General features: G+C 33.8%; 1 protein-coding gene across 2 annotated transcripts in view; it reads left to right on the top strand.

The window, feature by feature from the left end:
- The window catches only part of LOC141456379 (SUN domain-containing ossification factor), a 69,972-nt gene extending 51,333 nt beyond the window's left edge, over window positions 1–18,639 (top strand). The window contains exons 2-12 of one of the 2 annotated variants that reach the window (XM_074132313.1): window positions 8,676–8,875; window positions 10,987–11,267; window positions 11,350–11,555; window positions 12,764–13,021; window positions 13,727–14,121; window positions 15,386–15,753; window positions 15,844–16,137; window positions 16,221–16,459; window positions 16,533–16,757; window positions 17,202–17,439; window positions 17,656–18,639. In XM_074132313.1, coding sequence (XP_073988414.1) covers window positions 8,745–8,875; window positions 10,987–11,267; window positions 11,350–11,555; window positions 12,764–13,021; window positions 13,727–14,121; window positions 15,386–15,753; window positions 15,844–16,137; window positions 16,221–16,459; window positions 16,533–16,757; window positions 17,202–17,439; window positions 17,656–18,035 — 3,015 coding nt within the window. In that variant the 5' untranslated portion in view covers window positions 8,676–8,744 and the 3' untranslated portion in view covers window positions 18,036–18,639. The remainder of the gene's footprint in view (window positions 1–8,675; window positions 8,876–10,986; window positions 11,268–11,349; window positions 11,556–12,763; window positions 13,022–13,726; window positions 14,122–15,385; window positions 15,754–15,843; window positions 16,138–16,220; window positions 16,460–16,532; window positions 16,758–17,201; window positions 17,440–17,655) is intronic. The other variant, XM_074132312.1, reaches the window with a different exon arrangement.
- Window positions 18,640–19,509: the final 870 nt, after the last annotated feature.

Here is a 19,509-nt window from a genome sequence, read left to right as displayed (position 1 = left end):
TTGATGTCTCGAATCTGTTATGAGTCTGTCTATTAATGTCTCGTATCTGTTATGAGTCTGTCTATTAATGTCTATCTGTTGAGTGTCAGAATTGCTCAGAACGAAAAGTTCCAGGAAGTGTCAGTTTGATAGTTGGCTTAGGTCAGTGGTCGGCAAAGTGCGGCTCCAGAGCCGCATGTGGCTCTTTGGCTCCTTAAGTGCGGCTCTGGCACAAATATCCACGGAAGGCGCAATAATATTTTCATTTAAAAAAAAACATGGTAAGAAAAAAATTACATCTTATTTTGATAAATTAAAATTCTTCTATAAATCGAGAACATGTATAATTTTTTGTTTAAGTTAAAAGGTAGATAGGTAATTAAAATCTTATATTGTTGTAAAAATACGTAACGAACATCGAGATTAATTTTATTAGTTTTCGTAAACGTAAACACAAACCATGTACAAGCTACCGGCTGAAATTGTTCGTATGTTGTAGCAGGTTTCAGGAATTTAAAAACAGCAGAGCAACTTTAGCATTTGTCAAAAATCCTCTTAATGCTACGATAACCGAGTTGAAATTTTCTCCTTTTGAAATTGACATTGGTAGCTTTGAAATACAATTGCTGGATTTAAAAAACAAGGAGATATGACGCTCTAAATTCGAACGTCTTTGTGTTGAATTGGAAATATTGGAGAAGAAAAAATGTGATCTTAGTTCACAACACAAGTGGTCTGCTTTGAATGACCTGGAGAAGGAAGACATGATCATTTTCAACGTTTGGAATAGTATTCCTGACTCTTACGATCAGCTGAAAAAGCTCTCGTTTGCTATTCTTTCCCTTTTCGGTTCTACATATATATGCGAAGAATCTTTTTCAAGCATGAACATTATCAAGAGTAAACTGAGAAGTCGTCTTATTGATGAGAACTTGGAATCATGCCTAAAATTAAAAACAACAACATACAAACCTGACTTACTCAAACTTTCCAAGGAGATGCAAGCACATTGTTCGCATTAATAAATATTTATTAAGTATGAAATTTAGTATTATTTAGTGTACTACTTATTTAGTGTAATAAAAGTTTACTAAACAAGCAGATTTGGCTCCCATTTTTTTTTAAATTGTTGTTATGTTCATATTTGGCTCTTTGGCTAATAAGTTTGCCGACCACTGGCTTAGGTTAATCACCGGCGGCAATTCAACAAAAATTGTCAGTTAAATTGTAACTAACTACGAGTATATTATGAGAAAATTACGCAAGGCAATAAACGTATTCTTGTTTAGTCAATGATTAAAAAGCTTATGAAGAAATATTTAAAATATCTTTTTAATATTTTAGTTTTTAAATTTAAAGAACTTTTAACCTGACGCTTAAATTTTGAAAGAGGGAAGGGATTAGCTGTGAGGTTAGCGTATTGGATTCCCACGGGTTCGAATCCAGCTGCTGACCCTTAGATTTTCCCTTCCTAGGAGCTGCTTACAGCTCACTGTCCGGTGATGGACAGTGTTGTCTGTAACGAGAGAACACTGTCTGGAGGCCAGCAGTGCACTGAAAAAAGCTCCGGGCGTCAATAACCTTAGATGTTGACGCCCCTTAAATGATTAAAAAAAATTTTGAAAGAATAATTAACCTAGTCAGTTTACATCAAGTGTAATAATTTAATTGTAGGTTAGAAATAACCAGGTTGGAACTGTTGTTTTTGTGCATTTGGCAAGAGATGGGGACATCGCATAGTTTCCAGGTCAAAGGTTGTGCGGTTAATACGGGACAGTGAACGTCGCATTTTTTTTTTTTATTACTAGCTAGTCCTATTGCCAAAATTCAGTAACAACAGACAATAAAGTGTGGATAATTAAGTGTACATCCTGCAACAACAAAATCAGTTAGAGAGATATTAGTGACTAGTTTGTCATTTTGGACAATCACTAGGGAAACCATGAGGGCTCGTTTGTTTGATCAGAGTTAATGATGATGAAGTAGGATGCAGTGTTTAAAGAAATTTGAAACATCTTAAACTGCAGTTACCAGGAAGTCATTGCATCTGAGTGCTTTTTTAAAATCCTTTAATAGTGAATTCCCTTTGAAATTGTCGATGGTCAGGAGCTAGCTCAAAAGGAAGTGATTTTTAATATTTCACCATAACATTTTGTCTTTTCCTATATTTTATTTATAGTTTAAGGTGATGGGTCAACTTCAAATTATGTCGAAATTCTATATTTCTTTAACTATTAATAAAGTTATTGCAAATTTCTCTCATTTAAATTTCTAAACTTTTTTTTTGAATAAATAAGAAATAGTTGCATTATAGGTAGGTTATTAGTTACATAACTGGAAGCCCCCTGCTCCCCTCTTGTTGCAGCACATGCTCGAGCGATATTCTTTCTTGTTATATTTATTTATAGAACGCCATACTAAGAAAGGTCATGTTGCATTCCAAGGTCGTCTGAAACAGACAAATGAGCGCCTTTTACTTTGCTGACAATTTGTTTTTAATTTCCGCCATTAACTTGCTCACTGTTATCATTGTATTTTAACGTCAGCTGTTATTTTTTTTTTTTCTGCATACTCTCGGAAATAGATGGCGGCTAATGAAACTACAACTAGGTGAAGGGCTATAAAAATAAACTAACCTGATTCGCAACCTGATACAACATTTAAAGAGCAATTAGGCAATCTAAGTTCCATTCGCGTATCCAGACAGGTTACAGTCGCATTTTACAGATAAGTCGTTTAGTTTTAGCCTAAGTTTCGATTATTTTCAAGAAGTCTATAGAAAATTTATGACTTCTGTTTGGTTCTTCCCGTTTAGGTCTATTATTTGGATTCCTGGTTATATTGTTGGTCCAAGAAGAGTTTTTGGTTTTTAATGCAACCTATGAGTGGTTCATTAGATAAAAGGGATGAATAAAAAGTTACATTATTCCATTTTAATTCTCTTCCCACTTTAGCCAAGGTTCAAGGGGGTTCCATATGCGATTGAAGGGAGTGACCGGCAAGGTCCAAGTCTTTAAGAGGGGGAAAATGAAAGAGTGAAGATGTTTAGCGATATCAGCAGTGGTGTCTATAGTCTCAAGAACGCATACTCTATTCTGAGGAACTCCTTCACGAACTGGGAAAGAAGGACAATAGGTATTTCCACAGATGTTAGTAAAGTAGCTTTCATTGGGTTATTTGTATAAAGATTAGATTAGGGTGCTCTTGAAGTTTTTTAGCAAATCATCGAGGAAGTCTGATTCAATCGTGAGATCTGAGCAATATCGAGCAAAACTCCCTGGCAATTTTATTTATTTTCTAGTGATTCATTCCTAAAATTGTAATTTCAATTTTTTCCCCCCTTTATTATTATTTAATTCGCAACTGCATAATATGTGGACGCAACAAGCAAATATGATAACGTATAAGTACAATGTGTTGTGAAATAGAAAAAAAAAAAAAATAATAAAATAAAGTAATAAGTAAAATAAAAACAAAATAATAAAAATACATAAGTAAATAAAATAAAGATTTAAGGGCATGAATGAAGGCCATCCAACGATGACCATCATAAATATGTCGGTTAATGTAAAATACCGAATGAATTGAATATGAAGGATGACCATTTTATCGTTCGACCATCGCGAGGCCATCGGCGCTTTAGTCTGCGAGGAGGATTTGACGAGAGTTAAGTGTAGGACAAGTTGCTGATTAAGGGATTATTGTGTAGATATAGTTTGGAGTGGAATTTGATGTACAGGGACTGGTTTGATGTACAAGGTCAGAAACAAGATGGAATTCGCAGGTCTGTGTGGATGGTATGGTTGCTCACGTAGAAGGGTGCGTCAGTGATGGTTCGAAGGATTTTTTGACTGGAGGGTTTGGATTCTGTTTAAGTTCGAACGCTTAGCTGTTCCGTGCAGTTCAAGTCCAGATGCAAGCAAGTACAGTCGTTTCTTGTTTTATTAAGAGTGAGCATTCAATATCTCTGGTTAATTTCAAGTCGTTTGAGTCTTGTATTCCACGTGAGTCGCTTGCCTAGGTATATTCCAAGAAAACGAACGCTATCCGCTACAGGAATCGGAATGTGATCCAGGGAGGGAGTCTTTTTCTGAAGAGAGTGAAGGATATGCAGCAGGATTTATTTCCGTTTACCCTTTATTCTCCATTTGTGGAACCGTGGTTCAAGGATATTACAAGATGAGCCTGGAGGGATCTAGTAGCTATAACCGGATCAGTATTATGAGAAGAGTGGATAGCAGTATCGTCTGCGAAGGCAAAATTCTTAAAATTAAAATAGAGTTTATCAGTGGTAATTTTGTTGGGTGCTTCACAGAACGATGACACGTATCTTTAAATTGTTTGACTCGCTTATCAGTGATTTGTTTTTATTTTCAAGAGAAATGTACGCAACGTTGATAAGCTACTGCATCTTTCTTGTCCAATGTTTCGTGTTTCATGAACAACTTAATTACTTTTATAAGTGGAGTATCTGCAAATAATTCAATGAAACAATTGCTAATGTAAACAAATTGTATTTCTAGCTAAAAGCATTGTGGAAGCACTATAACAGAATTAGCAGTTTAAAAACCATCTCCATTAATCATTTATAATCTTTAATTTATACCATTCACTAATGTTTATGAATGATTAGGTTATGAAATGTTGTACCACTTAAGAATATACTAATCAACAATCCTATAGAACTAACTGATCAAATTATGTCTTTGTAACAAACAAGATGTGATAAGTAACGTCTTGCTTCTATGCCAACAAACCAAATATTTGTTGACAATTCTCAATTACAAAAAAAGAATAGTGTTTTAGTTCTTTTGACATCGAATAAATAAATAAATAATAATCGACAAAATGTGTTTACGTTGAACAAACGGAAATAGAAAAAAAAAACTAATTTAGTTTATATATTGAAGTGGTGTGACACTGAGGGGGAGTCAAGGTGGTCGCTGTTTGCCAAAACAGTTGGTAGTGTGTCCGTGATTACGAGTAACCAGAGCGCGTCAACAGCAAGTGGTCCAGATGGGGGCAGACTCAGCATCCTATTAATCATTTCTAGTATCTCTCTTCTAGTTTCATTATTCTACTGCACCGCTCTGTCATTCTCTCTCTGTCTTACTCACACCAAAACACAATCCATTCAAGTCACTTCTTCGCTTTAATGTATCCACCAAGGTCATTGGCACCCAGTGACGAGACATGCTCAGAGCATGGGTATCCATAGTAATTCATTGATGAGGTGAATGGAATAACAGCGTTACGACTGTTGATGCGCAAAATTAAGCCTTCAACATAACTATGAACTTAAAAATTACGACGCTATCGAAGAAGCAAACACCTTTTACGTCAAAATATTTTAACTGATATAAATACGTTTTAGCTTATCTGTTTACTAGGCGGAGTTGAAATTATTGTGCTTCATATTTTGCGTTGTTTTCTATTTTAATATCGATGACTATTTTCACAGATATTTAAAAATCGTAAAAAGGGATTATATCTGTAGTAATATGATTTTGAGAGCAAACATATTCAAAGTTTTAGATGTCCAGAATAGAAACACGGAGCAGATAGTTCTTAGAGATTGTTTTACCTCCATTTCCGGAATATGATACACTTTAAACAAGGTGAGGCTGCCAGGAATGAAAAAATTTTTTTTGGCATTTCCCATTTGTTTGTTTACCTATCAGAAACAAGATCATTATAATAACGCGTAGTAAAATATTGTGCTCATATCTCCTTCCTGCAAATGAGTAATTTGATCTGCTTGTGAATGTTTCTAGTGAAGAGTTGATACTATTAACATTTTTTAAGAACTTATAGCCGCCAGAACGATCTTGTAGGTTCATTTCCTTCATTTCTGAATTCCATTTGTAACTCTTTTGTTAGCTTATTTCTAATTTTGGAGGTTTTGTAAATCGGCCAAATTTCAAACCTCGGTATCTCCTTTCGTATTGTTGCGATTTCAATGAATTCTTCACCGAGTTGTAGAGAATAGTTAGCTCTATAACTGGTATAAATAGCAATGTTTTAGTGACAATAGTTATTGAGATATTGAAGGTTAAATTTTAGTGGTTTTGTAAATCGTTCAAACTTCAAACCCCTATATCTCCTATCGTATTATTGCGATTTCGATGAATTCTTCACCGAGTTGTAGAGAATAGTTAGCTCTATAGCTGGTATAAATAGCAATGTTTTAGTGATAATAATTATTGAGATATAGAAGGTTAAATTTTAGTGGTTTTGTAAATCGTTCAAACTTCAATCCTCGAGATCTTCTATCGTATTGTTGCAATTCAATGAATTCTTCACCGAGTTGTAGAGAAAAGTAAGCTCTATAACTGGCATAAATAGCAATGTTTTAGTGACAATAGTTATTGAGATATAGAACGTTAAATTTTAGTGGTTTTGTAAATCGTTCAAACTTCAAACCCCTATATCTCTTATCGTATTGTTGCAATTTCAATGAATTCTTCACCGAGTTGTAGAAAAAAGTTAGCTCTATAACTGGTATAAATAGCAATGTTTTAGTGACAATAGTTATTGAGATATTGAAGGTTAAATTTTAGTGGTTTTGTAAATCGTTCAAAATTCAAACCTCTATATCTCCTTTCGTATTGTTGCGATTTCAATGAATTCTTCACCGAGTTGTAGAGAAAAGTTAGCTGTATAACTGGTATAAATAGCAATGTTTTAGTGATAATAATTATTGAGATATAGAAGGTTAAATTTTAGTGGTTTTGTAAATCGTTCAAACTTCAATCCTCGAGATCTTCTATCGTATTGTTGCAATTCAATGAATTCTTCACCGAGTTGTAGAGAAAAGTAAGCTCTATAACTGGCATAAATAGCAATGTTTTAGTGACAATAGTTATTGAGATATAGAAGGTTAAATTTTAGTGGTTTTGTAAATCGTTCAAACTTGCGATTTCAATGAATTCTTCACCGTGTTGTAGAGAATAGTTAGCTTTATAACTGGTACAAATACCAATGTTTTAGTGACAATAGTTATTGAGATATAGAACGTTAAATTTTAGTGGTTTTGTAAATCGTTCAAACTTCAAACCCCTATATCTCTTATCGTATTGTTGCAATTTCAATGAATTCTTCACCGAGTTGTAGAAAAAAGTTAGCTCTATAACTGGTATAAATAGCAATGTTTTAGTGACAATAGTTATTGAGATATTGAAGGTTAAATTTTAGTGGTTTTGTAAATCGTTCAAAATTCAAACCTCTATATCTCCTTTCGTATTGTTGCGATTTCAATGAATTCTTCACCGAGTTGTAGAGAAAAGTTAGCTGTATAACTGGTATAAATAGCAATGTTTTAGTGATAATAATTATTGAGATATAGAAGGTTAAATTTTAGTGGTTTTGTAAATCGTTCAAACTTCAATCCTCGAGATCTTCTATCGTATTGTTGCAATTCAATGAATTCTTCACCGAGTTGTAGAGAAAAGTAAGCTCTATAACTGGCATAAATAGCAATGTTTTAGTGACAATAGTTATTGAGATATAGAAGGTTAAATTTTAGTGGTTTTGTAAATCGTTCAAACTTGCGATTTCAATGAATTCTTCACCGTGTTGTAGAGAATAGTTAGCTTTATAACTGGTACAAATACCAATGTTTTAGTGACAATAGTTATTGAGATATAGAACGTTAAATTTTAGTGGTTTTGTAAATCGTTCAAACTTCAAACCCCTATATCTCCTATCATATTGTTGCGATTTCAATGAATTCTTCACCAAGTTGTAGAGAATATTTAGCTCTATAACTGGTATAAATAGCAATGTTTTAGTCATAGTAGTTGTTGCAGTCGCTGTATTATTAATACATTTCGTGTTGATAAACACCTGTATCTTTTCTTATTTGTTTGTTTATCAGTAATTATCATTGATGTGAAGAGTTATATTTTTATGTTCTACACGCAGTTTATCTCGCAAAGTTCATTTTGAATTCGTCTCAAATGATTTTCTAAATAAATACCTAAATGTATAAATATGGCGCCACTGTAGGCTCTGCGGTTAGAGATGCGACCAGATATAAAGGTAGGATTCTCTGACAAGATCTAGCGTTGATTTAGTTAGGCTTTGGGTGTGTCTTCCCACTTAAGTTGAACCAAAAGCATATCAAAATTAACAAATCAGATATTTTTTGAAAGTGCATTAAATTTTTGTCAATAGAAAGTTTGAAATGAGTGATCGTTTTTAGGATCATTTCACACCCTGTGAACTGCACTAGTTGTTTCAAAATATTCCAATTACCACATTCCTGTTTCAAATAGCCGTGACTGCAAAACATTCAAGAAATTCACCTACTGTAGAAAATTGAACAATGTGTTGTGAAATTTGTTTTACCAAAAAAAGAAATCAAAGAAGATCGATTTCAAAATATAGCATGGAATAAAAGTTTTACAAATTTAGCCCTTCTGTGCTTCAGTGCGCTACATTGCAGAAAATCAATCTAGTCAATGAACCTTTGTTACCTTATTTGATTTATTAAGTTTTTTCTGTTTATTATTATTTAAAGAAGTTTGATCGCGTAATTTCATTTCATGGCAGAGTTTGGCAACATTGGTCACAAAATCAGTTCAAAAACTTAAGTAATTGTAACCAAGCTGGTGTGCATTTATTTCTTGAAAACTGTTCCGGCCACAAGTGAAGGAAAATTGTTTTTCTTTCATAACAAAAAATATATTCTACAGGTGTGTTGGAGGTTTAAAAGTGGTTTTTCCAGAAATTATTTCCATCTTTTTTTTTAACATTCCCGTTTGATGCTGATGTCTGGAAGAGCAACAATATGCCATGGACCTCAGGATGTCTGGTGGCCATCAAATCCAGTTCTTTTACAGATGTCTCTGCTATATCTAGGACTATTGTCCACTATTTGTACCTTCTATTTGAGGTTGGTTTTGAGTTTTGTAATAAAAAAATATAATTATAATAAATAAAATAAATTAATTAATACAAATTAAAGTAATGAAATAAATAGGTTTCTGTCGAAAACAGACTTCACCGGTTTATTAATACTTTTGAAGCCTTTAGACAACGAAATACTGGAAGAACCAAGCATTCAAATTACCATTTTATCAGTGTTTCATCACTATATCCAACAGAGCCCGTTCAAATCTTTAAACCTTTCTATATTTCTTAACCTTATTTTAAATCCAATATTTCCTATAGTGCATTAAATTTTGTTTGAAATGAGGGATCGTTTTTTGGATCATTTTACACCTTGTGAATTGCACTGGTGGTTTCACTGGCTGTACCTTTAAAGAAATCGAATCCTCAAATCCCAGCCATTCACCATTGACCATTATAACCTTTCTACCTTCACCAACTTCCTTTAAGTAATCTTAGAGCCGGCTTTTAGTAGAAACTATTGCCTGCCGAATTTATTATAATAAATCTTGACTTGAGCGCAAAGGCAGTGAGCCTGTTGTTAAAGTTTACTTTGCTAGAAGTCTTAATAGCTTCCAGTCCGGTACCGGAGTTATGTCTGTAACGAGAGAAGATTGCCCAAGGGCCGGCTATGGCCAGATATAATCTGTCCCAAAACCATGCTCATTTATATCACTTGATTCAAAAACAAAATAAATTTGGATTTTCATAAACATCACAGAAAATGCAACAAGATTTTTTAACCTTCATTTTTATATTTAAATATTTTGAATATATATGAGTATAAAAACAAGGATTATCAAAAACAAGAAACTAGAACAAGTAAAGCATAAGGTTTTTTTTTTTTTTACTGACGACTAAAATTGCATTCTTGTAATTTAATACCCAGAAATATAAAGAAAGAATTTATTAATTTAATCCACATTATTTCTCTTTGCAACTTGGCCAAATAAACGTAGTTGATATTAGGCGCCTTGGGTCAGACCAATATAAATAACTGTGGCATATAAAGAATTTTCAACCGCACCCCAGAATGTACTTCTGCTTTATAATGAGATTAATAGTTTACAATAAACATGCCAAATACGATAGCGCATTAAATGCTCAAGTTGGCCGCGTTAAGGATATTTTTGTATATAATGATAGCAAAGTATAAGGTCGATACGTTATTAGAAGGTTTTTGTTTTAATTAATGTGAGATCATTAATTGATCACTACATGTTTCCAAAGTGCACTACATGCCATCAGCCAATGTTCTCTCATTACAGACAATGTCTTTGTCTAGTTATTGAGCAGAAAGATTCCAGTATACTAATCATTGAGCTAATCCTAGAAGGTTTATTGAATTTAAAATTGCCCATTAGAAAAGATTTTCTTTTGGAGATAAAACTGTTCGCTTTTACTTGATTCAAACATTTAATTAATAAAATTAATTTATCAAAGGATGCTTTTTTTCTACTTTTGAAACTGAGTGTACAACCTTTATGTACTGTTTTTTTTTATAATTTATATTCAAATCTGAAAATGGCTTTGATTTGAAACTGGTTTATTAGTAGTTTGTCATTAGTAAGGAGGAAAATCCAAAGCCTTTCTTGGCTCAAAGAATAACAAGAGCAACATACCAAAATTGAAAATCCAGTCCAAGGTCTGAGTCATCAAAGAACCACAGCTGCCTGAACAAATAATGGAACGATACATAACCTGAAGGGAAACAGTCTAAACTCCTCTTACTCCATAAACAATCCGTCATGAAGATAAAAATGGTATTTCAGAAAAATCAGTATCCCAGTGATTTTTTTTCCTGAAATAGGAAAATGCTTTTATTTACACGAGTTCACTAAACAGTTGCAAACTGTATAGAGAAGTTTTACAGCCTGATTGATAATTGGGGTCGCCATAAACATCGTATCTAGGTAAAAGATCCACTCTATGCTACTGATCTTGTTTTCAGTATCATCATTGTTTGTAATCCTGGCCTTGAAAACTATTTCCATATTAAGTGCAACATGTAAATTAGCCATATTATGTTTTTACTAATAATATTTTCTAATTTCTAACATCCTTTTCAAGTATTATTGTGCATTATTTATTTGGTTAATTTTGTGTTGTAAACAGATTAACAGAAAATGAAAATGGTGGTACTACGAGTGTTGAAACAGTTTTAGAAGAAGTATTAAATACAAGGGCCGCTTCAGATCTGATAGAGAATAGTTCTTCAGTTCTGGTCGGCCACAGTGCACCTTTGCCAGAACCACCAAGTACACCGCCACCGGAAGAAACAAAGCCAGTTCCTCCTGCACCGATAAACGGCACTAAAGATGATCAACCTCATGATGACATTCCATCTTTTAGCGAATGGGCAAAAAAGCAAATGGCAGAAGCAGAAAAGAATAAGGGTATGTATTTTGCTTTATAGCTTTGCATCATAGAAAAATCAAGAGCATTGATTGTTCTTATTTAAATATTTTTATTTTGTAGGTGAAAATTTAACAGTGGGTACAGTAAAAGTGAGACTGAAGAATTATGCCTCACCAGATTGTGGTGCAAAAGTGGTAGCATCGAATCCAGAAGCACTCAGTCCTGGCGCTATACTATCACCAAGTCGGGATGATTATATGCTCAATGCTTGCAATGTAAAGATTTGGTTTGTCGTTGAACTCTGTGAAGCCATACAACCTCAAAGGGTAAAATTGATTTTATTTTTTTAATTGTAACCTTAACGTGGCAACGTGTCTCTAGAGAGAATTTGTGCAATAAATTAAAGTAACCGCTAGGGACTTGTTGTGCTTGTATTCTAGATATCGAATTTGGATGCAGTTTAAAAATGTCTATTAATACTATTCCTGTCGTTCCATAAATTGGTAAATGAACGTCATAGAAAAACATTATGCGGTTTCTAGTTTTCTTTCTAGGATTTGAAAATTCTGACTGCAGTTGAATAACAAAAAACTTAAGGAAGTTTTGATCGAATCTTATGAAGCAATTTGAGTGCTGAAATCCATTAATTTGTAACATTTAATATAATCCGCTTCATATAATCTGATACAAACTAATGTTGAAAGGGAAGTTGCACATGACCTTCGATACAGAGGCAAACTTGTTCGTAGAACGTGGATGCCACAGCCACAAAAATCTATCCTAATTTGATTTTTAGTGAAACCAAGTTTTACAACCTGGTCATGGTTTCGAAGGAACTGCTCATACAAGGTAGATTGTAACAAAATCCGATCTAAGTTGTAGAATTTAAGTGGGGTTACCCAGGATGTCATCCTTCGAAACCATCTGAATTTACGGAGGCTACGCTTACACCAACCTTTACCATTTTTGTCTTTATACAGGACTAACTCTCGAATTAAGGCGAAGTCGACTTCTGAGGGCATGAATACTTTCGGCCTCCGGGGCAGGTTATTTGGTTAGTTTCCTCCCTTGTTTGGTTAGTGAGCTGCAGAGGCTTCTAGTAAGAGAAACTCTAAGGGTAGTCAGTTGGACTTGAGCTGGTTCTTTCGCATTTTGTTCTGCAAAAAGCATACATTGAGTTAATGTTCCTTTCTGAGGTTGGTTTTTTGTATCTTCTAAATTCATTCTTCGGATTTTGTCTTTGTCAGTGATAGGATATTACATTACAACGTTGCTTCTCAAGATAGTGTGAAAGAAGCTTTATAAGTGTAAAACAAATTTCACTTGAATCAATCTCTAAAACTAGATGTAAATCCGAAATAGTTTAACATGTTTTCCAGATCAAGCGTGCTGAATAGCAAAAATTAATTATGTTATCCACCCAAGGCGACTTCAAATATGTTCCTCCTATAATCTACATCCTATATTCTTCTTAGTTGAATCGCCTTTGCCTATCCCATAATTTAATTTTTGTATTTTGTTAATTATTTTGTAGATTGAGATAGCAAATTTTGAACTATACTCATCATCGCCAAAAGAGTTTAGCATCTGGGTGAGCGATAGATTTCCAACAAGAGAGTGGAGTTTAGTGAGTTCTATTTCGGCAAAAGATGAACGTACCGTCCAGAGTTTTCCATTACCACAACTGTCTCACTTTGCAAAATATGTTAAAGTTGAAATGCATTCCCATTATGGTACGGAACACTATTGTCCGATATCATTGTTCAAAGCTTTTGGCACCAGTGAACTTGAGGTAGGATTTAGTATGTAATTTAATTTAGAGAAATTTTGAGTTATATCATATTGATCTTAATTTTAGCTAATCGTATCATTATCTTAAATCATCTCATCTAAAGACATAGATTGCCGCAGGATAGATAACGCTATCCATCACTGGACAGTAAGCTGTAAGAAGCTCCTAGGAAGAGAAAATCTAAGGACCTGCAGCTGGATTCGAACCCGGAACTCCGCTTTGCAATCTATGTATAAGCTAACCACAGAACTAATCTCTTCCTTACAGTATGGGATTGGTTGTACACTTATTCTTGAGATTTTATCGAAAACGATTATCTTTAAACCTTGATGCAATTGCAGCTTTGCAACTTTATTTGAAATATTTCTCTAGGAAAGGTTATTAAGGGCAGTACTTCTTGGAAAGTGGTGTAGTTCTTTTTTTTAAAGTACCATTTTAATGGTATGTACAGTCACGAGTACCGTATTAAAAATAAACAATTACTAAAATTTTGAGTTTAAGTGAAACTCTCTAACTTAATGAACTTAAATTACATGTGTAAGATCTATAATTTCTAGAAAATTCGTGTTAGGGCAGTTTTTTTTCTCTACTTAGAAACTGATTTATGAATGAAATAAGTTTCAAAAATCTTAAGTTTAAATAATATTACAGAGTTTAAAGCATAAGAATTTAGTAAAAAGAGTTCACCCAAATTTTTTGTTACAGGTTTTAGATAGCGTTGACAGTGATGTAGATGAAGACGAAGAAAGCGTACACCCAACAATTAACAAACCGTTCGATGAAGATGAAGACGCTATAGGACAAGCTGATCACTTAGCTAGTGTTATGACCGCCAGTGGTAATGGGCTCAATAATGATCATAAAACTGATAACACTGTAAAGCCAGGCGGAAGTGGTAATCTGCTTGGCACAGCCAAGGCTGCCGTAATATCCATAGTGCAAAAGGCTGCACAAGTTTTGGTCAAAAGCGAACAGAATAATGGTACCTGTGACGGTGACAATCTCACAGAATCTTCAAAAGAAGCGCATCAGTTTGAACGTTGCGTAACGCCGGCGTATTTGATCGTCTGCACCAATTGTACTGATGATTTTTATAATAGGTGAGCAAATGTAATAATTAAGTTTAAACGGATTGTTACGGTGAAGTATGAACACAAAAGGCAATATGAATCATAAAACCATATTGCCAATACTAATAATATTCCTGAAAAGCAAAGTGAATAACTTCAGTAGGTTCTTGGTGCCTTTGCGGATATGTGTTATTCTAAATATATTTCAGTCCGAAGAAATCCGCAAACAAATAAATTTCATTAGATGTTAATTGACTTTCAAAAAACCCATACCGCATGAGGCTCTCATCTCGTATGTATTTCTCAAGAGTGTTAATTGCAAAAAATCAATCATTCGCCTTATTATTTAAATGTTAATCGCTGATCCTTGAATAATAATAATAATAATAATAATTGTAGGGAAGGGATGAGGTTAGCATACTGGACTCCCACTCTTCCTAGGGGCTTCTTACAGCTCACTGTCCGGTGATGGACAGTGTTGTCTGTAACGAGAGAGCACTGTCCGGAGGCCGACAGTGCACTGAAAAAAGCTCCGGGCGCCAATAACCTTAGATGTTGACGCGCCTTAAATCATAAAAAAAAAAAAAAAAAAAAAATAGCGTTTATTTAAGTAGTAATCAATGAATATTCACAAATACATCTGATATTACAAACACATCTACATGGACTGCTCCGTCTGCAGAGTTGTTTTAACCTTTTACATATTTTAGAAGGAATTAATGAACAAAATAAATTATAGCTTACTATATTATAATATAATAACTTATCGTACATACAATAGAAGACAACAAAACAAACAAAAGACGAACAATTAACTTCAAATAAAACAAAACAAAAACATAACCCTTATTATAAAATAATAAATGCCTTCTATTTATTAAACATATTATAAAAATCATTTATTATTTACCCAAGTATTTAAAGATCACTAAGCTGGCGAAGTTATTTTCAGATTGGATTGAATTCCAATTTGAATTTGGACTATAAAAACTGGTGAGGCTTTCTTGTCGAACTATACGTTTATCAAATTTTACATTAATTATTTAACGAACATCTCTTTGGACAACTATATTTAATTCTCTTTTATTAAAAAAATCAGTTCTCCTTGAATGAAGATTTGATCAAATAGATTATGAAAGTTAAAGTAAAACCTTAACACCTCAAAAATATTGATATCCATTAAGATCTTGAAAGGATGCCGACTGGTTTATTGCTTGAGCGGTTAAATTCTTGGCCCAAAACTTCCAGACAGCTCTCAATGTTCGTAAACTTACTAGATTTCCTTGTGTTGCAGGGTATATGAATATCTTTCGTGTAGCGGACATATCCTACAAACAATCCTCTCTAATACTTTTGTAAGAAGAATGTTGTCACAAAGTCGTATATGTTCGGAAATTGGCCTAAACTGGAGCTTGTTTGCACCAACACCTTTACCAGCTGTTCATAAAGGAAAAGTAACAATCAAAGAGCGACCAACAATAGCCTTGGACTATTTGCGTACATTTTTATATCCAGAAACAACGGCAGCTCTTTGTAATTATTTCGCTGTAACAGAGAAGAAAGTGTCGTTGAATACTAGTCAAATTATTGTGTCCAGCGAATCTGCAACACCAGAATTAACTATTCTTCCAGTTTCTGATGACCAACTGATTACAACTACTGGTTTGTTTTCTCAATTTTGTTTCCATTAACGTAGTGTGTTTGAACTTCATTTTGTTTTTAATATAAATAAATTTTAATTTTTTTCCCCAGATACAGAAATTCCAAGCGAGACTAGTGAATCACTAGGAATCACTGCTACACCAGAAGAGACACTCTTAAATAGTATATCACCTACAAAAACTGTTCCCCTTGTCACAGAAGAAAAGTCAGTTGAAATTAATGAAACTAGTACATCAATTGATCATCAAAAGGCCCAAGAAGAAAATACTACATCCGCAGAGAAAACATCGGAAGAAGTGCCTGTGATTACTGCTTCACCGACTGCTGCTTCAGTAGTGCCCACTGTTATTAGTACACCACACAGCTCACCCGCAACAACGTCAGGTAAAATTACAGAAGATGAATATCAGAATTTTTCTAAACTAAAAATGGAACAGAGAATTTTATGCATGCTTAAACTTTAATAGAAGAGTCTGGCAATGTAACTGAAGAAGAAAAACTCGTCCCTCGTGTACCAACATCACCCACTCCGCCAATTGTACAAATGAACGTACAAGATGAAGTTGATCCGCTGACATTGGCATCTCTATTTCCGGAACTTGATGAAGAAGGAGCCACAGAACCAGCAGCCACTAAAGCAGCCACTAGTCAAACTCCATCGACGCAAAAAGAAACGGTATTCGTTAGACTAGCCAACCGAATTAAGGTAACATATTTTAGGATTGTACGAAATCTGTCGATGAAATAAGAAGAACTGATAGATTTGTTTCGCTTTTTAGGCATTAGAAGTGAACATGTCGCTTTCTAGCCAATATCTGGAAGAACTATCTAGAAGGTATAAAAAGCAAGTTGAAGAATTGCAGAGAACTTTGAGCAATATGGTGGAAGAACGAAGGCTTGCTTCAGAAAGGGAGAGTTTACAAAGTTCCCAGATCTCTTCTCTGATGGCTAAAGTTGACACTTTGACTGTAGCTTTGAGCGAATTGGTTTCAGAAAGGGAAAAGGTAAGATTCTTTTGACTTGTGTAATAGACAGAAATAATGTGCATGATTAAGACATTGCATTTCGCTAGCCGACCAATCCCTCAATTACTTAATCAAAACATATTGAAGTCACCCATTTGAAGGAGCATGTATACCATCTCCTTAGGTATTTTTTTTTTTTTCATCCGTCAAAATCGAAACTTAAAATAGATCCAAAAAAGGAGCTTTACAGAAGTTGCCATTGTGTAAAAACCAGAATGGAAGTTTGCATCCATTTAATTTTATGTACTTTATATTTTATTGTTTACATTCAGTACAAGTTCTTGTAATGCAAACATATTTAGAGGCTATCATTTATATATTTCACTATACCTTAAATATCCTTTCTTAGATTTCTTTTGTAATTTGCCGATTTTTATTGTTATACTTAGAAACATAAGCAGCTGATTTGAATTAATATTGCAGGCGTCGATGATTGGGCAACACGGAGTGATAATCGTAGTTGAGGTACTTGTGTTCGTCATAGTATTGGCCATTTGTCGATGGATAGGAGGAGCTAAAGGAAACAATTCTCCAGGTTCTGCTGATCGGCAAGTAACCTCTTCACAACTCCAGTTGATGAGGCGGCATTCAATGGACAATGTTGACGGACCTTCGGCGCCTAAAATTCGAAGACCGTCTGAAGAAGCATTTATTCCATCTGGTTAGATATTTTCTTATTTATTTTGTTCCAACAAAATCGGAATAAAAAGAACTGTAACTATGTTCTTTCTGTAACTTACCCAACTCACGCATCCACGCCCTGAAGTAAATAACTGGTTGTAGCAGCATCTTTTTTTTAGCTGAAAATGCCGTATAAGCAAAAGGAATTGGTTTATTTTGTGTATTAAATAAATATAATTTTTTCTTGTTTTACCAGGTACCACGCATAAAGAGTTGTTAGTTGACGGTGTAAAGCGAAAAACCTCTAGAGATACGGCTCGTAAGCGAAAAAGACGTAGGAAAGAGAGATGGGACGATGAGGGGATCGTAGTGATAGGTGCCGACGGCGAGGAGACGAACACGTGGCAACCACCCGTGCAAGACTACACCGTGAAGACTGCGCTATGGACCCGAGCTAAACGTACCTCACACACCCAGACATCTTCATCACAGGAAACTCTTTGTTCGATTGTCACACAAAATAATAGCTCTTCTACAGCTACCACCACTACCACGTCTTCGTCAGTACCGGCCGCTGGTAAATCTAAAAAAACTGGCGGGGGTGCTATCAAGAAAATTGTCAAGAAGTTCTTTTGACAAAGAAGAAAAAAGACTCGATGCCACGATAATGTTCCAACATGTTTGTGATAATTAATACTTAAAGAAGAGAAAACTTAATTAGGCAAAAAATATTCCATTGTAAGCTTTTTTTAAAAAAAGGAAAACCTAGTCTCGCGGTATTTTGTGTTTAGTTGTAGGAGAGCGTCGTGCCAAAGTGTTCCGCTAGGACTTTTTCTTCTAATTATTTCTAGTGTAATTGTTGTTTTATTTTTAAATAATTTACGCGACTGATTATTATGTATATTTTTTTTGTAAATTTAAATTTATTCCTGGTCATTGTTACCTGTAATTCAACAGAACTTCTTTTTGTTTTAGATGTAAAAAAAAATTTGTACATATTAAACAAAAAATTATTTATATAAATAATAATATATTTATACGAACTTGTAAGAATAATTTTAGTAAAATTAACAGCTTATTTTAACGGGCACTACAACAATGTCACACTATGGCAGGCTAAATATTTGTAAACATTTGTGTTAATATGTGTAAGAAATTCAGTTTAGATAAAATGGGATGCCTATGTACAAAAAGAAATCATATAATCGATAATATATAATCAATAAAAGAAAGGTATAAATGGAGTATTTTTAATTTTACCATGAAATTCATCATTTAATGAGTGTTGCCATAATTCTTAAAATTTAATTAATTTTGTAAGTTATATTTCCGTTATTAATGACTTCATATCGTATGCCCTGTAGATGCAAGAAAGAAAAATCCAATCATTTATGAGATTCAGAAAAATTATATGCTACTGACGTTCCATTTTTAGACCAGGGCTTTAGATTGTACATTATTAGGTCGGATAGTTAATGGTTGTAGAGGCTCATAAAAAAGGGGAAAATGGAAAAATCTTTTATTCTTTTTGGTAGAAATTTCTTAAGTTTCTTCTTCTTACAATATATTTCTATGTCTGGGTTGGATTATTCTCTCAAGCACAATCCTCCAGATATTTAAGTAAAGAGAATTGAAGTCCGCATTCAGCATAATGCAACTTTCCCAGGCTGTATGCTAAAGAAGTATTAACCACCTCTGGCTCGACTTTAAAATTTAGATTTCATCGTTTTTATTAAGTACATATTCACTAAATAAATTTGATAATTTGAAAGTATTATCCGATATCGAAACGTACCATAAGATTTGTCTTTGAAAGAATGATCTGTGTTATTTAAATAATAAATCCCATTGATAATAAAAGAAACGTTAAATTTATGGGCGTTCAACAAATAGGATAATATAATACCCCATCAACTGATGAGGTTATACAACAGGAATTTCCTGTGAAGTATTGGGGCGTCAGAATTATGTTAACGAGATTGAAGAGCCGTTAATGTAGTTTCATCTTCTTGATCCATTCACAATAGTTTCGCTTTCATGAATTTTTTAGTAAAATAGTCCAATAAATTTTCAATTTCTTAAAGAGGAAGAAATAAACTTCTAAACTTGA

This window comes from Rhodnius prolixus, unplaced genomic scaffold (genome assembly GCF_049639745.1).
Source record: "Rhodnius prolixus isolate KJV_2025 unplaced genomic scaffold, Rpr scaffold_4, whole genome shotgun sequence".
Taxonomy (NCBI): Eukaryota; Metazoa; Arthropoda; class Insecta; order Hemiptera; family Reduviidae; genus Rhodnius; species Rhodnius prolixus.
The sequence above is the reverse complement of the archived record's forward strand: the minus strand, read 5'-3'. Positions and strand labels throughout refer to the sequence as shown.